The 18,513-nt window shown below is 31.5% G+C and overlaps 12 protein-coding genes across 12 annotated transcripts; 6 read left to right on the forward strand and 6 right to left on the reverse strand.

Annotated features, from left to right (window-relative positions):
* Window positions 1-108: 108 nt before the first annotated feature.
* On the reverse strand, window positions 109-2,277 carry ELE39_002861 (apicomplexan conserved; the record flags this gene model as incomplete). The annotated part of the gene is made up of 3 exons (XM_067345965.1): window positions 109-1,299; window positions 1,346-1,520; window positions 1,643-2,277. 3 exons carry the CDS (start codon window positions 2,275-2,277, stop codon window positions 109-111), a joined length of 2,001 nt encoding a protein of 666 aa, XP_067201823.1.
* Window positions 2,278-2,315: 38 nt separating this feature from the next.
* ELE39_002641 (uncharacterized protein) lies at window positions 2,316-4,205 on the reverse strand (the record flags this gene model as incomplete). Its single annotated transcript, XM_067345745.1, has 2 exons — window positions 2,316-3,512; window positions 3,558-4,205. 2 exons carry the CDS (start codon window positions 4,203-4,205, stop codon window positions 2,316-2,318), a joined length of 1,845 nt encoding a protein of 614 aa, XP_067201603.1.
* A 215-nt stretch (window positions 4,206-4,420) lies between these two features.
* Window positions 4,421-5,164, forward strand: ELE39_002642 (CCCH RNA binding domain involved in RNA metabolism; the record flags this gene model as incomplete). The annotated part of the gene is made up of 1 exon (XM_067345746.1): window positions 4,421-5,164. The coding sequence occupies one exon, from the start codon at window positions 4,421-4,423 to the stop codon at window positions 5,162-5,164; it is 744 nt and encodes a 247-aa protein (XP_067201604.1).
* A 205-nt stretch (window positions 5,165-5,369) lies between these two features.
* Window positions 5,370-6,695, forward strand: ELE39_002643 (acyltransferase domain-containing; the record flags this gene model as incomplete). Its single annotated transcript, XM_067345747.1, has 1 exon — window positions 5,370-6,695. The coding sequence occupies one exon, from the start codon at window positions 5,370-5,372 to the stop codon at window positions 6,693-6,695; it is 1,326 nt and encodes a 441-aa protein (XP_067201605.1).
* A 482-nt stretch (window positions 6,696-7,177) lies between these two features.
* ELE39_002644 (uncharacterized protein) lies at window positions 7,178-8,251 on the reverse strand (the record flags this gene model as incomplete). Its single annotated transcript, XM_067345748.1, has 1 exon — window positions 7,178-8,251. The coding sequence occupies one exon, from the start codon at window positions 8,249-8,251 to the stop codon at window positions 7,178-7,180; it is 1,074 nt and encodes a 357-aa protein (XP_067201606.1).
* Window positions 8,252-8,436: 185 nt separating this feature from the next.
* On the forward strand, window positions 8,437-9,933 carry ELE39_002645 (uncharacterized protein; the record flags this gene model as incomplete). Its single annotated transcript, XM_067345749.1, has 1 exon — window positions 8,437-9,933. One exon carries the CDS (start codon window positions 8,437-8,439, stop codon window positions 9,931-9,933), a length of 1,497 nt encoding a protein of 498 aa, XP_067201607.1.
* A 14-nt stretch (window positions 9,934-9,947) lies between these two features.
* ELE39_002646 (C2H2 finger domain containing) lies at window positions 9,948-10,709 on the reverse strand (the record flags this gene model as incomplete). The annotated part of the gene is made up of 1 exon (XM_067345750.1): window positions 9,948-10,709. The coding sequence occupies one exon, from the start codon at window positions 10,707-10,709 to the stop codon at window positions 9,948-9,950; it is 762 nt and encodes a 253-aa protein (XP_067201608.1).
* A 392-nt stretch (window positions 10,710-11,101) lies between these two features.
* Window positions 11,102-12,838, forward strand: ELE39_002647 (DNMAP1 like Myb domain; the record flags this gene model as incomplete). Its single annotated transcript, XM_067345751.1, has 1 exon — window positions 11,102-12,838. The coding sequence occupies one exon, from the start codon at window positions 11,102-11,104 to the stop codon at window positions 12,836-12,838; it is 1,737 nt and encodes a 578-aa protein (XP_067201609.1).
* Window positions 12,839-12,902: 64 nt separating this feature from the next.
* On the reverse strand, window positions 12,903-14,187 carry ELE39_002648 (WD-40 repeat family small nuclear ribonucleoprotein Prp4p-related; the record flags this gene model as incomplete). Its single annotated transcript, XM_067345752.1, has 2 exons — window positions 12,903-12,922; window positions 12,951-14,187. 2 exons carry the CDS (start codon window positions 14,185-14,187, stop codon window positions 12,903-12,905), a joined length of 1,257 nt encoding a protein of 418 aa, XP_067201610.1.
* A 230-nt stretch (window positions 14,188-14,417) lies between these two features.
* ELE39_002649 (cinnamyl-alcohol dehydrogenase-like nucleoside diphosphate sugar epimerase) lies at window positions 14,418-15,752 on the forward strand (the record flags this gene model as incomplete). Its single annotated transcript, XM_067345753.1, has 1 exon — window positions 14,418-15,752. The coding sequence occupies one exon, from the start codon at window positions 14,418-14,420 to the stop codon at window positions 15,750-15,752; it is 1,335 nt and encodes a 444-aa protein (XP_067201611.1).
* Window positions 15,753-15,794: 42 nt separating this feature from the next.
* Window positions 15,795-16,952, reverse strand: ELE39_002650 (IWS1 transcription factor; the record flags this gene model as incomplete). The annotated part of the gene is made up of 1 exon (XM_067345754.1): window positions 15,795-16,952. The coding sequence occupies one exon, from the start codon at window positions 16,950-16,952 to the stop codon at window positions 15,795-15,797; it is 1,158 nt and encodes a 385-aa protein (XP_067201612.1).
* Window positions 16,953-17,224: 272 nt separating this feature from the next.
* ELE39_002652 (BTB POZ domain-containing) lies at window positions 17,225-18,511 on the forward strand (the record flags this gene model as incomplete). Its single annotated transcript, XM_067345756.1, has 1 exon — window positions 17,225-18,511. One exon carries the CDS (start codon window positions 17,225-17,227, stop codon window positions 18,509-18,511), a length of 1,287 nt encoding a protein of 428 aa, XP_067201614.1.
* Between the last annotated feature and the right edge of the window lie 2 nt (window positions 18,512-18,513).

Below are 18,513 nucleotides of genomic sequence, written 5' to 3' on the forward strand. Positions count from 1 at the left end.
AACATATAGTGGTAATATTAACAAATCAAGATATCTGTAAAAAAATAATTATTTTGTGTGAAAACAAAAGTTAGACAGGACGGTAATAGCCCAAGATTATCTTTTAGATCATCTCTGACGATAATTACTTTTAAGTGTAATGTAGCTTATCTTCGTATTTGAATGATATTCGGTGTGAGTATCTGCAACCTTTTTAATGATCTCCTGTATTTCCTCAAAATATTTATTTTTCTTCTTAACCTTCATCGCATCAAGAAATGGTTTGATTTGCATCCTGCCACCTGCAAGGCTAAGCTTACGAATAACTTCTGCCTCAAGACTCCTAGATAAACCATTAATTGAAGAAGATATTGCTGTTGGAGACTTTACTGTCTTTTTTTGCAAATCAAATTGTATGCTTGTATTAACTGCTGCTGGAGCAGAGCTACTTATATTACTTTTACTTTCAACTTCGTCATCAATTTCATCAGAATACAAATTTAATTCTTCATCAGCTTCCATATCTTGTTGGTTGGCTATCATTGTCTTAAGAGTTTTTCCATATTCTGTTAAAATCCCATCTGGGCCTTCATCATCTTCTGAATTGGAATAATCAATATTCCCAATTATTAAATTCGGATTGTGCTCTTCCTCAAACTTCTCATCCACTTCATTCTTTTCTATATAGCCCTCATCATCGCTCATTTTTCCGTCCCCATCATAGTCCCAGTCATCCCCACTTTTCAACATAGTTAATGAAAGCGCAGAAACAACAACACGCGAGTCGTCTGAATTCTCTTTGTTTAGCATCGCAGAAATTTTTCTTTTTTTTTCTTGTTGTTTAAGACCAAAATCTTTATCGTAAATATCATCCAATATTCCTTTCATTGCCCCAGGCATTGCATTATTTTCGCAAGATTTATTAAAAATGCCTTTATTTACATTACTTTCAGGTGTTTGATCATCCTCAATGTCATTTTCAAGTTTAATTCTCATTTTATTAGATGATTCTTGTATACGAGCCGTTACAGCTGCTTCTCTGAAAATGTAATCACGCTTTAAATTTTCTGCAACGTCAGAGTTACTTTCATTTTTTCCTTTAATGCTGGGGTCAAATACAAATAATCCGTCCAAGATTTTAAATTCGTAGTGACTTCCTTTGTCAATAATAGCTGCATAATTTGAATTATTTTTTGATACCTGCCTTCCAATACAATGTCTCGAATTGCTATCTCTAATTCTAATATTTATCTGGTTTGGATCAATTCTGCTACTGGGGGCAATAGACGGCTCGTACTTTACATTCAAAGAATCAATATCCTAAAAGCTATAGGCATGAAACTTAAAGAGATTTGAAATAACTTACTCTTACAGGAGACAGATAGTCAACAAAAATAGCACCTGCCATGCTTTGGGCGTGAGTGGGTACACTAAATCTTCCAAAAAAGCAACTTCCTGAGCCATCTGCAGTCAAAATAAGTTGCTTTTCAATTTTAGGATCACCTTCATCAAAATATTCAGCAATTTCATCCGATTTGCGACTTGAAAAATTCATTTAGTGTAATATATACTCACAAATTAACGGTAAAAATTTAAGAAGAAATACGAGCGGCACAGATATTTTCTGAAATTAGTATTAAATGTCTATGGTTAAGAAACTAACGAATCAAAATCAAAATTTTCATCTAACCTCCGGCCCTTTTGATTAATTAAACTGTTTTGCTTTTGAATACTATTATATCTGCCAACATTACTAGGCATCGACTTAAACTTTATGCTCTGAGTATCTCCAATGGATTGATTGTCCACCTTTTCTGAGTTTGCTGCGTAACTATCTCTATCAATTAATTCAAATTCGTTTGGCTTTTTAAGGCTTGAGCTGTCATACTCGGAGATCTCTGTATCTAGCATCTGCTTATATTGTCTCCCAAATATAGAATTCGCGTATTCTTTCGTTTTTGGAGAGAAATGAACTCCTAGAGCCTGCTTGAAATAATTTCTTGCTCGACCGTTTCCACCGATATCCATCCTTACTAGCTGTATCGGAGTGAATTTGTCAAGATCAGAGGATCTTACAAAACTAATGTGCACTCCCATCTTCCTGTGATCAGAGGAACAATTAAGGCAAATAAATACAGCAAATGATAAAGAGAGCCATGTGGGATTCCTAGATTCACAATCAAAGCAAGTTCGGTTTTCCGGCTTATTCTTCATAATTTGGAAGAAGTCATCTCTGAGTTTGTCGGAAACAAACCCTTTTTCATCAACATCAGCATTAATTAAATTTGAAACATTCATATTTTAATAAAATTAAATTCTACCGCGTAAGAGTTTATTTACTTTGGAAATTTCTTATTGGTAATTCTCCTCATAATATTCTTCAAATTATTCCATGCGTTTTGGTTTCTAATGAGTTGTGGGTTTTTAAGACAGGTTGTGTGTATTGCAGTAATATATAGTTGTGATATGTTCACTTGCTTTTGCTGGCATAAATACATAACTTTCATCCTTAAAGATACACTATAGAACTCATTTTTTGTTTGGATGAAATTATATGTAAACAAACCTTTTGATCTTTGTATATATGTTGCATAACGGCCTATAGTGACAACCCATGACATTGCAGATTCTAGTGAGCTGGCAATGAAATCTGAGCAGACCGTATCGTATCCATCAAGAATTCGAATGCTAAAAAACAGCCAAGGTGCATTCATCACTCCATTCTTATCTTCGTCCGTATCGCTCTTTGTCTGGCGTTTAAACAGTTCATGGAAGAAGCCTTTAGGTTGATTAATTCTTCGAAATGAATTAGAGTTATTTCCATAGTCAATACCTATCACTTTTTCCAATGGTATGGTTTTCACAACGTTGCTAGAAGTTGTGTATTCAAATGTTGTTCCGATAATTCTGCAATAACACTTTACTTTATTTCCATGGCTACCTTGTAATTTATGTAGAATTGAGCCATTTCTAACTTCGAAGGTTAAACTAGGTTCAAGAGCGTTTCCTGGACGTCCAACACTATTAAATAGTAATCTTTTAAGATTAATGATCTTTTCTTTAGAATTTTTAAGCTGCGTTTTCAAGCTCTTCACAAGCATATCTGACTCTTGAATTCTTTGATTTTCATTTGCAATTATGTCGTTTTTAAAGTGAAAAATTATGCTTGAAAACTTGTGTACGCTGTTTTCAATTCCAAAAATATCCTTGCGAATATTTGAGATTTCCTCCGTAAGATTTCCTGTATTTTTTGACAAATCCACAGTAATCTCCGATATTACTTCATTTCTTTTTATTAATAACGTTTCTAGATAAGCTGCCATTTTGTCGACCATTTCTTTCGACCGTGATAAAGGCTCATAAATTTTTAATTCCCTCTTCATTTGATCTCTTTCTTTTTTCAGATCCTGATTATTCTTCATAAAGTTAGATAACTGTTCTTCAACACTAGTTTTCTCTTTACTTATTTTGTCAATATTTTTATCCTTTTCTTTGTTTTCATTTTCAAGTAATTCAAACTTTTTTTCAAGTTCCTTAAAAAAATTAGATAAGTTAGAAATTCAAATATTTTAACTTACTTCAAACTCCGCCTTTTTTGCCTCAAGTTCGTCTTTCACATTTGAGAATTCAACATTTCTCTTACCAAGAATTATTTGAAATTGTTTCTGAGTTTGATAAAGTTCTTCTTGAGCTTTATTTCCGACAGCAAGCAGACTTTGGGTGCCGTTATGGAGCTCTTGTAGTTTTTGATATTCATTAATCTTGTTCTTTAGACCTTCTCTAAACGATTCTTTTTGCTCGATTGCTTCTTCAAACCTAAGCACGAGCTGATTATACCTTTTCTTGAGTTCATTGCATGACTCTTCAATATTCTGTTTTTCAATAAGTGCTAAGGTGTATTGATCTTCAAGAGTATTATTTTTGTTTTTTTGATTTGTTAAATCGAGTTTCTTATCAAGGTATTCATTTGCTTTTTTATGTTCGGCCTTTACACGGCCATTAAGGTTCGTATTTTTTGGGGAATTGCCATAATACCTATTATGTTTGACATTCTCATTAATCAATTCGTCTGCTGGACTATTCACTCTACGGTTGATGTTTGTAACTAGATTAGTCAAATTTTCATTCCATTCTTTTATTTTTTCCTTTTCATGTTTAAGACGTTGAAGATTATCACTTTTATTATCTGCACTAACTCTTTTGTTTGTAATCAAATTTGCGTGCATCTAAAATAATTTGTCGATTTTCCTTGTAATCTATTAAAAATTCCTTAATAAAAATCTAATAATGACATTGCACATCTCCACATACTGCGCGCCAAATTATTAATATGAAGTTGATTAATAAACGAAATATGGGTAGTGTATAAATCAGTATATTCTTTGTTTTAGAGTAATTAATTTGCATGAATGCAAATCTATGAATATATTAATATCATATAATGATGTCTAAAACACTAGAGGATAATGATAAGATAATTAAAAGAAAAATTTCTAAGAATTTGGTTTTGCAATCAGGCAATAAGCCAAATAGACTTCAGTTTTGTACTTATTATATTAAAGGAAGGTGTAAAAACGGAAGTTCTTGCCAATTCAAACATTCAATGATTCCCATTACGAAGAAGAAACTTTGTTGGTATTTTATTTCAGGAAAATGTTCAAAAAATGATTGCCAGTATAGCCATGAGATATCGAAGTTTCCTTGTAGATACTTAAACACTGTTGGTTTTTGCAGAAATCTTAAAGACTGTCGTTTTAGTCATGAACTAATAAAGACCGAGCAGCAAAGAGAAGAGTTTGTCAGAGAAAATAAGGATTATCTGCTACTTCCTCATAAAGATGGTGGGCCAAGTGAAATCCACACAAGTCATAAGTGGTGGGTACCTTTATTAAAAAAGATTGTCAAAGAAGATGAGGAATTAGCAGCTAAGCGTTCGTTCATTAAAAGGCTTTATTACGAATCGGAAACTTCCGTGCCAAAGGGAATTTGTACTTCAATTGAACCGAAATTTGCTAGAAATATGAGTAATTGCTCTGAAAATATTCACTTAAGCAATAATTCTCCAGGGGATAATCTAAAAGAGCATTATTCAAATACATCTAATTTGCTTAATCAGGTTTATGAAAGGAAAGAATTTAATATTAAAAAGCTATACACTAACTTGCTTGGCAGCTCAAAAAATTGATATTTTATTAATATATTTTGTTACCTTTGTAAATACATCAATCGAAATTCTTTTCGAAAGTAAGGATAACTTCTTTGGACTATCACACCAATAAGCATCTTAAAAAAGTATATAACCGCCAAATTATTACATTGTTTTTTTAAGTTGATCGGATGAGAAATAATAGAACATTTTTATACGAATTATAGAATAGTAATTATATTTTATGTCATCGTATATTTCAATTGAAACTATTTTATTTATTTTCAAAATTTATGTTGGCTTATCGACATTCTCAATACTTTGGTTTACATATTCATACGCTGTATATACTAAATTCAGTCCAAATAAATTGAAAAATACTAACCAATCGAAATTTAATTTCTGCAAAAGATTAGACTATGGAAATATATCTATTTTGCACTCTGTACTTGGATCAATTCTTTACTGCCCTCTTCGAATATTTGCGTTGAGTTTTACAACATTTCTTGTTATAACGATTTTATTCATTTTAAAGTTAATTGGAAGTATAGTTCCTTGGGTAAATGGAACTCTTTTATACAACTACATTCATATTCTAATTGTTAAATTCGTAGGATTTTTTACGCTTCGGTTGTTTGGTGTTGTAGAAGTTGATCATTTTGTATTTAAAAAGAATGATACTGATGATTGTGGAGAAATAAGATACAGCTGTGTAAAATCAGACGATTTGCCTGCAATGGATGACGTTGTAACCATTGTTTCTAATCATATTTCTATTTTAGATATTTCTTTCTTTATGAGATATGTTTCATGTGGTTTTGTTGCTCAAAAAGAAATCCGTGAAAATTATATTTTAGGAACAGTTGCAGACGTAATAGGATGTATCTATGTTGATAGAAGCTGTATGGAAACTAGGTCAAAGGCTAGACATTTAATTCGAGATAGGCAATTTAAAAGGTTGGAGTTGGTTAAATCTAGAACATTTGAAATTACCGATCGTTCAGAAAAAATTAAAGATTCGAAATGTCTATTTGCTTGGAGCAAAATAAGTAAATATTTTAATTCTTTAGAGAAGACCCCACTTGTTATATTTCCTGAAGGAACTACAACAAATGGAAATAATATTATTCCTTTCAAGCTGGGTGCATTTGAGTCTCTCACGCCTGTAACACCAGTTGTTCTTATGTACAATTATTCAGCATACTCCCCAGCATTTGACATAATCCCATTTTGGGTACTTGTATGTTTGCTTTTCTGCAACTACGACAGAATAACACTATCTGCATATTGGCTGCCGCAAATGTCTGCAACAGAGTCAGAAAAGAAGGAAACTTCAACTAAAAATTTTGCCAATCGTGTAAGGGAACTCATGATCAAGGTTCTTAGAAAAGCTGAAGAATTTAACAAAGCAAGTTACTTAAGGATTTCCCAAGAAAAGGATTGCCATATAGATACGAAAAAAGTCAGAAAAACATTTGAAATATCTACTAGTGAAAATTTTGATAGTAATTCAACTACAACTGGTTCACTTAGGTTGAAGCAAGAATATATTCGGATGCTCAATAATTAACCAAAAAAGCCACAGTTCACTTTGATGTTACATGGCATACTTCATTAAAAAATTGTAACTAATTAAACGCATGCAATATAATCATTAATTCACAAAATAATTGTCAGTACCTTTATTAGTAGTTAAAGACTTTTTTGTAGATAATTATTATATCAATGTATAATTGAGAGGTAAGGGCATTATAAAATGTAAGTCTATGTACATTATTTAAAACGTTATGTCTCTGGGCTGTTAATATTTTCTAGCTTGTTGAATATTTGGCGTTCTCATTTTTTTTTGCTAATTGAGTTATTCCGCGATTAATCGAAAAATAATAAAATAAACTTTTTTGAGCAGACTAAGATATTAATGTATCTTGGGTAAATCATTAAAGTGAAACTAAATGCTGGTAATAACCGGGGTTAATTAAACAAGATTATGTCTTGTATTATTCATTAATCCTGACCTGTCACTGGCTATAATTCTTGAATTTTATTGTCAACTTACTCTCTGTATCCAAATGGACCTCTCAGCCTAACTTTTTGTAGTACTTGTTTCCTGAATATTTTTTCATGTTGACTAGTTATATTATAGAAAGGATATTTCGCCCTTCCGTTTTCATTTCTAATGCAAACTCTCCCTTCACTGCATCTATTCTGTTCTGTACTTTCTCTGGAGTTGTCTCCGAATTCGTTTGTTGTTTTTCCCTTCGTATGAAATGGGGTAGATCTGGGTTTTTTTTGTAACGAAAATGGCGTTGTTACCTTGTAATAAATAGGATTAATGTCAGTAACTGTAGGAATAATTGAAAATCTTGAGTTAGTGAGATTTATTAAAAACGCCTTGTTATTTTCCATAAAATCTCTTTTTATTCCTTCAATAGTTGGTCTCTTAAAAATCAAATTATTTTTTCTAAAGCTCCGACCTAGAACATTTGAATTGCTCGAAAGTAATAACTTTTTATGATTCCTTCCAAAATAATTATTTAGATAGTCATTCGTTCCATCACTTATCGTGCTGTTTAGGAGCATTTTTTTGTCTAATTTAGGGAAGCAAAGTTTATTAGCACCCAATCTCCAATCGAAAGAAGAAAACCCATTTTTTTGCGCACTTTTGATTGTTAAATAATTTGGAAATGTACTATTTCTATTGGGAATAATTATTCTTTGCATAGGTATTATATTAGCTCGTAGTTCTAATAAATTATTTTCTGATATTCCATTTCTTTCTGTGAAAATACTAGTTTTCAAACTAAAATTTGATTCATTTTTATACTCGTTAAAGCAAGTTATTTTTTTTAATTGATTAGTTATCCATTTTTTTTTATTTATATTTTTTTCCTTAATATATACATATTTTAACAGCTTAATTATAAAGTGCTTATCGTTATTTTTTTTCTCACTATAGACATTTAACACTGGTTTTGTATTTTTCAAATCATTTGTATTTGCAATATGTAGAAATGATTTTTTATAAACTTTAAGAAAGGGAAAGATTAGATACGAAATTTGTCCTTTCTTGTGATTTATCTCGCTAATCGTGAAACTTGAAAAAGATGATAAAAATAAAACAGTCATTTTAAATTATATATATTACAAACAAGTCATGTGGCAACATTTTTTTAAATATTTGTAAAACTTGTGCGAATTTGAAAATTTTCCATTTTTTTTAGATAAATTTAGTGTGTATTTATGGGTGAAAATATTAAGAAAAAGAAAATATTAGAATAGCTTCTCTGAATAAATGGCAATTTCTAAAAGTAATGAAAAATCATTATAATGAGAATAGTGGTTTATTCCAATCATGTTTAAAAAAAGTAGAGGATTATTTCGTTCTTGACTTAATAAAGTTAGCTTCAAATGGTTTCTGTAATGACTTAGAATGTTTTGGAGGTCAATTAAAATTTTCATGCTTAACACTGCCACCTAAAGCGTTGAATGCCTCAAATGAAGATATCATTGTAGGTATCCCTATTGGAGTATTCAACTCAAATCAGCTAAGAAAGTTAGCACAAATCGTGGAAAATCTTGTTATATTAGAAGAATTAAAATTTTTCAGATTTTTTGATTTTTTTATTTCGTTTTCAAATAAAGATCCAACAAAAAAGGAATACTTTTTGTTAGATCTTACTAAAAGTTATGGGTTCAAGTCAGATTTACAAGAACCTAACGTTTTTATTGAAGAAATATATAAAAAAAATTTAGATAATTTAGATTTAAGTGAGAAATTAAAACCATTAATTCATGGCACTATAAAGAAGAAAATAAATGTTATGCAAAGCTTGTTAAATCACTTTACTAAAAATACTAATTTATTAATTGACCAAGTCATGGATAAATTTGACGAAAAATCAATAAATTTGAATAGGAAGCTTGAAAATGCTCAAAACAAAATATTATTACAGGAAGCAAAAGTAAATCGTCTTAATGAAGTAGCCTGGAAAATTATTAGGCATTTCGGTGAATTTAAAGAATTGGATTTTTCTGAAAGTGAGACAATTTTTTGCACTAATACAAGTGAGGAACAATTAGAAGAAAAACTTAATAGAGAAGTACTAACACTCCAAGAAGCACTTCAAATAAGAAGATCACATGGGGGGGAAGGATTGCCCGAAGATTTTGAATCTCCTGACAAATTATTGCAGTTTGGAAGAGTTGAAGGTGGAGCTCCAAATAATGTTGTAGATGAAATCAGTCTAGATGAAAAAGAAATTATTTCAAAAAATCTTCAAGGAAGTATTTGGGATCCAATGAAAAACAATGCAGACTTAAATCATATGCACTTCCGTAAGATTGACTGGATGCAAAATGATTCCATACATCCTGCATTTAAACAGATGTTAAAATTAAGAAAAAAAAGTGAATTAAAAGATGAAAGAAAAAATAAGATAGAAATGAGTACAGGAAATAAAATTTATGATCCAATTTCTGAATATAAGATTAAGAAATTAAATATAATAGACAACATAGCTGAAAATTTTAAACATTCGCCAACTGTATTTAGTTATCTAGGTAGACCAATTCCAAAATTGCGTCATCAAGAAATGCTATACATTCCAAGACAGAAAATCATTGAAAGCATACAACATTCCATGAATACAGAAGTTTCAAAGAATGATAAATGGAGAAGCTACGGAAGACCAATGATAAAAAAAGAGATGAAACTAAAGGATCCTGAAAAATTAAAGATTGAACCACTAAATACCAAAGTTAATAAGTTTGACATTTCTAATAAAGATGTTTATAATATATTGCTTTAAATGAGTTTGGGAACCTAGTATGTTGATGAACTAACATTAATTATAGAAAGTGGGTTAGGACTTGACCTTGATTGTGCTTGCTTTAAAAGATGCTGCACTTCAGGTGCATCGGGGTGCACTTTCATCGTATGCTGTGTAAGTCCACTTTGATTTCTACACTTTCTTTGGCAGTATCTACATATGAAATGTTCATTATTCTGGGTTTGAATATAATTTGAGTTTGAGGAGGAGTTTCCTATTGATGTCCCTACACCGTTCTGAGAGTCAAATTCTGGAGGAATTGCTGCGATCGATTCATAACACAATTTTGATAATTGAGGATTTGAAATATTATTAGGGTTTTCACATGATTGTAAATTTTGTTGATCAGAAATTTTTTGGTCATTTATCCTAAAATCTGCATTATTAGTTTCAAAATAGATAGGTTGAGCAGTATTTGATGATAAAATTGGTGAATTTAAAGCTATGCTCGGTGCTCTATTAGAAATTGTTTGAAGAATTTCCCTCTTATTTTCCGATGAGTAATCACAGGAAAATGTTGGTTTTAAAAGATCATTAACTGTCAGACATTTTGGAGCTTTAGGTTGGTTAGTTAAATGTGCAAGCAAAAACAGATTTTTCTGTAACCTTGAAAGCAATAATCTTAAAAAATGTTCTTGTCCATCATTTTTTTTAAATGAGTTAATTCCATAAATTAATTGTTTGTTTTCCTGAATTATATTTTCTATTTGTTCACGCGAAAAAAATGAACTATTATTATTATTTGAATATGGCATAATATTAATTTGCAAACTTAAATTTTTTTTTTTGTAGAAAATTCGTGCGGTATAATAAAATAGAACTTTTTCGATTAGCAAAAGCCTATTATGTTTTCAATCAATATTTTCCAACGAACCGGATTTATTATCTAAAGAAATTATTACACAAATACCATTAGAAACTTTAGCATTTGAGCAAATCATTTGGAATAACCTAAATTAAATTTTTTAAGCTTGTTACTTTTGATAAATTGCAGGCATAAATTTAACGAATTGTGCGAATAACATTAAGCACGTATTCTGTTATTTATATTATTCAAACATATTAATGAAAACATTTATTTGCCTTGCTATTTCTAGAACGATTAAAAAGGATTTATCAATAGATTTGTGAAGCAAAGTTAGACAATATGGGTTCCATCATCCGTGACATGTTGGGCATCACTCCCAGTATTAAAATAGTTTCTCAGATGAGTGAGAGACTGAAGAATGATGAATCACCTGATAATTGCCGAAAAAGAACACTGAAAAGTTCAAATTTGGAAATGGTTAGCATTCCAATTAATACTTCGATTGGAATTTCGTCTAAACAAAAACCCATATCTAATTGGGAATGGGTTAAATTTAAGAATAACGCACGTAATGATTCTCTTAAATTATGTCACTGGTCAAAAGTGCAAAATTTAAATTACCAAGAGCTTTCTGTTAATGGAAATAAAGAATCGAATTTAAAGAATAAATTGCCAAAAGAAAATAACAGCTCTGTCTTTACTTCTCCGGAAGATACTTTGCAGAAAGATGGTCATATGAGTAATTATTACTTTTCAAAATTTAACAGGCATCCAACCATTTATAGTATTCAGCCAGACCAATATAATAAATTTATTAAGGATATAGACCCTGACTGGACAGAAGATGATACTTATTTACTATTTGAATTATGCAAAGAGTTCGATTTGAGGTTCATTATTATTCATGACAGATATATGCCACCCTCTGGAAAACAACGCACGTTGGAACAACTTAAACAAAGGTATTACTCTGTTTCAAAAAAGTTGGTTGAAATCAGCTTTGACTCCAAAAGGAGAACTCTTGGAAATTCTCCTGACCCATCCATTCTTGCTTCTCTCAAGGAGGAGCGTAGCCGACATCCATATATTAGATATTCATATAATTTTGAGCAAGATAGAAATAGAAGAATTGCTTTGATCGAAAGTTTTAATGATCGAAATACAAGGAAAAGTGCTAAGAAAATTATTTCTGATATTCAGCCAAAGCCAAGTCAACAAAATAGCAAGAAGGGAGCTATAAATATGCAGAAATGTGTAGGGGACTTGATTGAAATTGAAAATGAAATTGAGCAAGAACTTAAATTTATCTCTAAATTAAAATTACACGATTCATTTGGCCCAAAGAAAAGTGGAGTTACTACTGTTGGGGCATTATGCTTTCAGTATATTTCTACTCTTCCCAGAAAGTTCTCTTCAGATGTAGAGAATTTTTTAAAACATTTCAAGCTTGATATTTTCCCACTGCCGTTTTTGAATATTGAAGTTGCGGAACAATATTGTGCAATGAGGTGTGATTTGTTAATTTTACTTTCAACAAGAAAAAGGTTACAACGTCTTAGTTCGTTTAAACATGCTTGGCAAGAAAAGTTAAGAAACGCAATTATTCAAAATGATGAATTTGTGCACGCAAATCAAATTGATCACGATGAAAAAAACAGAAGCTCCTTAGTTAATTCTTCAGGAAGACAATATCATGTCTCTGTTCCATCACCTACTATCAACAATTCGAGAAATTTTTCCGCTAAATCTAGAGGTAAATCCATTAGAGCCCAGGAGCAAATGACAAGTCAGATTGTTATTCCTGATGTAAATAATGCACCGATCACGTCACAATTTGCACAAAGTAATAGTGAAGCAGTGAAAAGAGATACAGATTTAATTGAAAAACCCAGGAAAAGGTCGAAATCAAATGTTTCAAGGTTCTTAACTCAACAAAATGGGTTTTCTAATCAACAAGGAACTCATTTAAGCTCCATACAAATGTTAAATGGGCAAGCTATGGTTACGCCCACAAATTCTGCACAGAATGAGCAGTTTTTGCTACATAATGATGCAATAATTGGAAATGAGATTTAATTTGATATTTGATTATAGAATTGTGAATTATCGTTTTCTGAAGACCAAACTCTAATAGTACGGTCTAATCCCACTGTGACAATTCTTTGTCCGTTAGAAGAAATATCCATACCTGTAATTTTATGTGAATTGGTTTCTACGTGCTTAATGCATGAGTAAGTTATATAGCTAAAGTTTGAAGTAAAGTCAATTGTAGAATCATTTTTAAACTTTGACGTAGACCAGATTTTTATGCTTTCGTCCAGAGATGCAGAAGCAATATATCTCCCCTTTTTCGGTTCATATTGAACCTTTGATATCTGTTTTGAATGTCCCAGAAGACTAGATGACAAGGGCTTATCAATTTTTCTTAAATCCCAAATCTTAATATAGTTATCTTGAGAGGATGTAACAAACGTAGCGTCACAGTTGGGGGAAAACTGAGAAGTAATTATTTTTTTGGAGTGAGCTGATTGAGATAATATCGACCTGCCCGTCCGGATATCCCAAACCCTAAATATTCCTCCAGAATCACCACTAATTACAAGAGCTCCATCTGGATGCACATCTAATCCGAAGATTGGCCTAGAATGACCTTCCTGAACTTGAATTTGACTTGAAGTTTCAATATCCCAGATTCTCCATGTTTCATCGCTGCTAGCAGAGAAAAAATGTTTTGATAATGGATTTAAAACTATTCTATTCACTTGATCTTCATGCCCAGTGTAACTATTTTCAACTTTACTATCATTCCATAAAAATATGTTCGCATTTAAATCACAAGAAAATAGTTTTGAATATCCCTCATCTGTAACGATCCAACAAACATCTGTAATGCTATGTTTGTGAGATTTTAGGACAATATCTTGAATTAAATGTTTTGAATCCCAAATTTTCAAATCTCCACTCAAGCCATACGTAGCAATTTTGTCTTCAAATGGGGAAATGCAACATCCCAATACATATCTAGTATCGCACATCTCACAAATATTTTGCCTAATGTTTTGTGTAAAACATGTCAAAAAATGATTCTTTTCTTTTGTTAAGCTTTTTTCGGAAAATTCTCTTGTGTACTTTAGTCTATAATATGATTTCTTAATTGATAATGTAAGAATCTGCTTTCTAAAAGACATCAGTTCATCTGTTCCTTCTGAAAAAAATGTCTCTTTTGTAGGGAGTTCGACAGAATCCTTCCTTATAAAAGCAGGGGGTTTCCGTTTTTCAATTAGATTAGATAGCCTTTCTCTTCTTCCATACTGATCTTCTCCAAAGTAGCATATCGGTTCTCCAAGTTCACGAAGTTGAAGTTTTACCACTTCGTCATTCGTAGAAACGGCTGAATTAATACATAAATAATTCATACTTGGCATGAAATCAATAAATTATGGCCTGCACAGCATTTATAATATTAAATAATTAAATATAATATTAATTAGTTTAAATTCCAATCATCTCCTTGAATTCACTGAATCTTATTAATCCAACAAACATTTTGCTTCATTTGTTTACTCCCCTCATGCGATGAAAGTGATTACCGCGATTATTTAGTTTAAGATATATTTTTTTTAACAAGGAATTAAGAATATTAATAGTTAAACTTATGACGGAAAATCAAGGATATATGCAAGAAGTTTTGGACATTAATATTCCAAATAGGTCTTGTCAAAATGAAAATGAAAAAATGAATACCGTTTTAGAGGTACACCAAAATATGAATACGAAACCAATAATAGAAAAAATTCCATTACACGCAGAGGGTGAATACAACTTTTGTGAAGATAATAAAGTCAAAAATGATGAGGGCTACCCAATCAAACAAGGCAGTGGTATAAAAGATTCTCATAATATTTCAGAGTACATGGTTCAAAGCGAAGTTTATTCTTGCATGGAACCATTAGTTTACAATAAAAGCAACAATAACATTACTGTTCTTGTAACAGGAGCAACAGGATTTATTGCATCACATATTGTAGAGCGATTACTGCTTAGAGGGTATAAGGTTCGTGCAACAACAAGATCGAAAAATAGTCAGAATTCTGATTCTTTATTAAATTTCCATTTTGCCGACGAAAATTTGACGATTTGTGAGGCAGATTTACTTAATAGCGAATGCTGGAAAGAATTGGTTAAGGGGTGTGAGATTGTGATTCATTGCGCGTCTCCCTATAAAATGGATTGCCGAGATCCATATGAAATTATCAATCCCGCAATTATTGGGACAAAAAATGTTATTCATGCATGTTGCATGTGTGATGATGTGAAGACTGTTGTTCTAACTTCATCAATTGCCGCAGTTGTGGGAACTTATGAAAATGGAAAAGTATATTCTGAGATTGATTGGAATGATGATTGTAATCCTTTGATACATCCGTATTTTTACAGTAAGGTCGAAGCAGAAAAAATAGCTTATAAAGTAGTGGATGAGTGCCGTAAGTCGCTAAATTTAATAGTTGTGAATCCAGGAATGGTAATTGGCCCTTCTTATAGAAGTGATATAAATCAATCGGTCCAATGGATTTATAATATGATTACTGGTAGAATGCCGTTAACCGTAGATTTGCAGACAGGTTGGGTTGACGTAAGAGATGTTGCAGAAATACATATTAGGCTTTTCGAATCTGGTGAATTTTCTGGGAGGTTTATTTGCATTGAAGGAATGTACACATTTCTTGATGTATCTAGAATGATAAAACATACTTCACCTCATTTAAGTCCACCTAATCATTCCCTTCCTACTTTCATGGCCAAAATTATTCTTCCTTTATTTGCTTCAAAAAATGAAAGGGACTTTTTGAAAACGTCTTTGGGGAAAAGAATATTACTCAGCAACGGTAGGCTATTGTCACATTTTCCTAATTACAAATTTTTACCGACATTCGAATCCGTAAAAGATACATGTAATGATCTAACAAATAAGTTCAATATCAAGAAATAAAATTCAAATGTTCTAGATATAATTGATCAGCTTTTTCTACAACTAAAGCCCTTTACCTTCAAGGCTAATCTTCATCGCATGCTTAGTTTTATTCCTAGCACGGCTACTTCTGTTAATGCTAATATTCCCAATCGACCTATCTGTAAATGTACTTGCGTTATGCTCAATACTTGAGTTATCATTTTGCGGGATCACTTTGAAGTTATAGCCAGTAGTAATTGGAATTCTTGCAGTTCTGGGTTCTACGTGAAGCGTGCTTTTATTCAAAATAGACTCGTTATTAGATTTAATCTTTGATTCCAGGTTTTCGGCTGTAACTGGAACTCTGCAGATTGTTTCTAATGATGATGAGGGTTTGGTTTTAGAAATTAGTCTCACCCAACGTTGTATTAGTGTTCTTATAATTTGTTTATTCTCGATAGTTTCAGTGGGATTTTTCCAAAGCTTACATAAAGTCTTTCCCAATTCTGTAGAGGTTATATCTTCTTCTCCTAAAGGAATGCTATTTATTAATTTTAAAATCTTATTACGTATCGAAAGGTTTGGAAGAGTACCATCATTAAAGGGTGAAAGCCATTGACTTAGGACATCGAGTACCCCCTCCGATACAAAATAATTCAATAAGTTATTCATAGATACTCTTCTACAAACTTCGTCGATCATTTTTAGTTTTGAAATCGCAACTTTCCCATCTAAATAAGCGATTTCATCTTTGTTAGCGGCATCTTTCATTAGTTGTATAAATTGCCTGATTTCAGTGCGAATTTCTGTTTCCGAAAATCTCCTCCCCACCGAATTCTTGTTAACATTCAAATTTGTGCCTTCAATAAAATCACCACTATTTTTTTCATCGTATTCATCGTCTGATGATTTAATTCCTCCCTCAACTCGAATAACGTCATCCTCGTCAAAATCAGAAGACCCATCATCAACTATAAACTTGTCAGCGTGTATATTATCGTTGTCAGGAAAAGCCAATTCGTTATTTTTTTCTTCATTTATGTGAATTTGACTGGAATATTTTTTAATAATTTTTCTTTTTTTTCTCTTTTCTTCGTGCAAGTTTTCCTTTTTTTTTTCCGGGAAAGTGCTGACATCTAATTGCTCTGCAGTAGCTGCTTCAACATTTATAATTGTCTCATCAATCTTTGCCGTTTTATTAATTGATACTCCGGAGTCGAATTCGATAGTATTAACCATTAGAAAAAAAGAATTAATAGCAATATTAGCCCGCTATGAATTTTTAACTATTTCAATAATTTAAAAAAAAAAGTCATATTGAGAAAAGGCAAGGGAATTTGGTTAAGAAGCATATTTTTTGTTATTACAAGTATCTATTATTACTGACTAAATTTGGGTTTTTAGTCATTTTTGACCGCAAGAGTGGAAAGGTAGCGTCAATTTTCTTGATTATCTAGTTAATATGTAGATTTATTTCAAAGTAACAAATTGATTATAATAAAGTTGTTATAATGTCTGTTGTTAATTGCAGCTCAACACGTTTGAGAACTGACTCTATAGAATATATTTGGACAATTGAAGATTTCCCCTTAATCAGAATACTCGCGATACAACGTGCATTACCTAATCACGACAGAATAATTAGTAAAAAATTTGGTGACCAGCACAATGGAACTTGGTTTCTAACCTTATTCCCTGCAGGAGTAAACTGTGATGGTAATATGTTGTCAATTTATTTGTTTTCATACTCTGAACAAATTAGGATTGCACAATTTGAAATATCTTTATTAGATGATAGATTAAATATCATTGAGGGCACAACAGTCTCGCTTTCTCAACCTCGAGTTTTTAGTGTTAATGATTCAAGTTGGGGCTGGGAGGATTATATGCAAATTAATATAGTTGATGATACTATTTTAATTGACGGAAATTCTAATAAGAGTTCTTTAAGTCGAGAGATTCCTCCCCCATTTGAGAATAATCTGGAAAGAACTCGTTCATTAGATGAATTGATTTATTTTTCTGATGAAGCGTTAGACACATATAGTACTCAGAACAATTCTTTGGGCTCAAGTTATGAGATAAAATCTTCGGAAGATAAAATTTTGAATTGGGAGAGAACTATTCTTAAATATTTTGTATTTGGTGGTGCAATCCGTGTTAAAATAAACATCAAGTCATATAAAGAAGTTATTCATTCAGATGGAAGTGTAATAGTTCCTAGTTTTTTATCTAACAGAATTGTAACACAAGACTATTTGTGGCTTGCAAATGACATCTCCAAGCTTTCTACAAAATGTTCAGATAGACTATGTGAAAAAGTCACATTAAATTGTGGTTCCGAGCTTTTTCATGTTCCTAAGTTTACACTTGCTGCAAGATCGAAGTATTTTCATAATTTTTTTTTATCAAACTTCTCAGATTCAAAAGCTATGTGCTTTTCAATCCCAGCTGACGATGCATCACCTTATATTCTAAGAAATGCATTGGATTATATTTTAACGGGTGATTGCGGGTTATTGAGTGACGATAAAGTTAAAAACTGGAAAGAGATTATAGATTTATTCAAATTTTCAGATAAGTATGAAATTGAATCATTATATAATGCATGCGTACCTGTTATTATTGCAAATATCAATACTGAGTCCGTATGGACCATTATGATCACTGCAAAGCAATGCAATTCTGATAAAATTCTAAGATCAGTCGAAAATTTTTTTAGGACAAGTGGCGATTTTTCTTTGATCGCAAATGCCCTAATTAGCCATATATTAGAATATAAAAACTCTAAAGGCTGAAA

Source organism: Cryptosporidium sp. chipmunk genotype I (genome assembly GCF_004936735.1).
Source record: "Cryptosporidium sp. chipmunk genotype I strain 37763 chromosome Unknown contig_31, whole genome shotgun sequence".
NCBI classification, from domain to species: Eukaryota; Apicomplexa; class Conoidasida; order Eucoccidiorida; family Cryptosporidiidae; genus Cryptosporidium; species Cryptosporidium sp. chipmunk genotype I.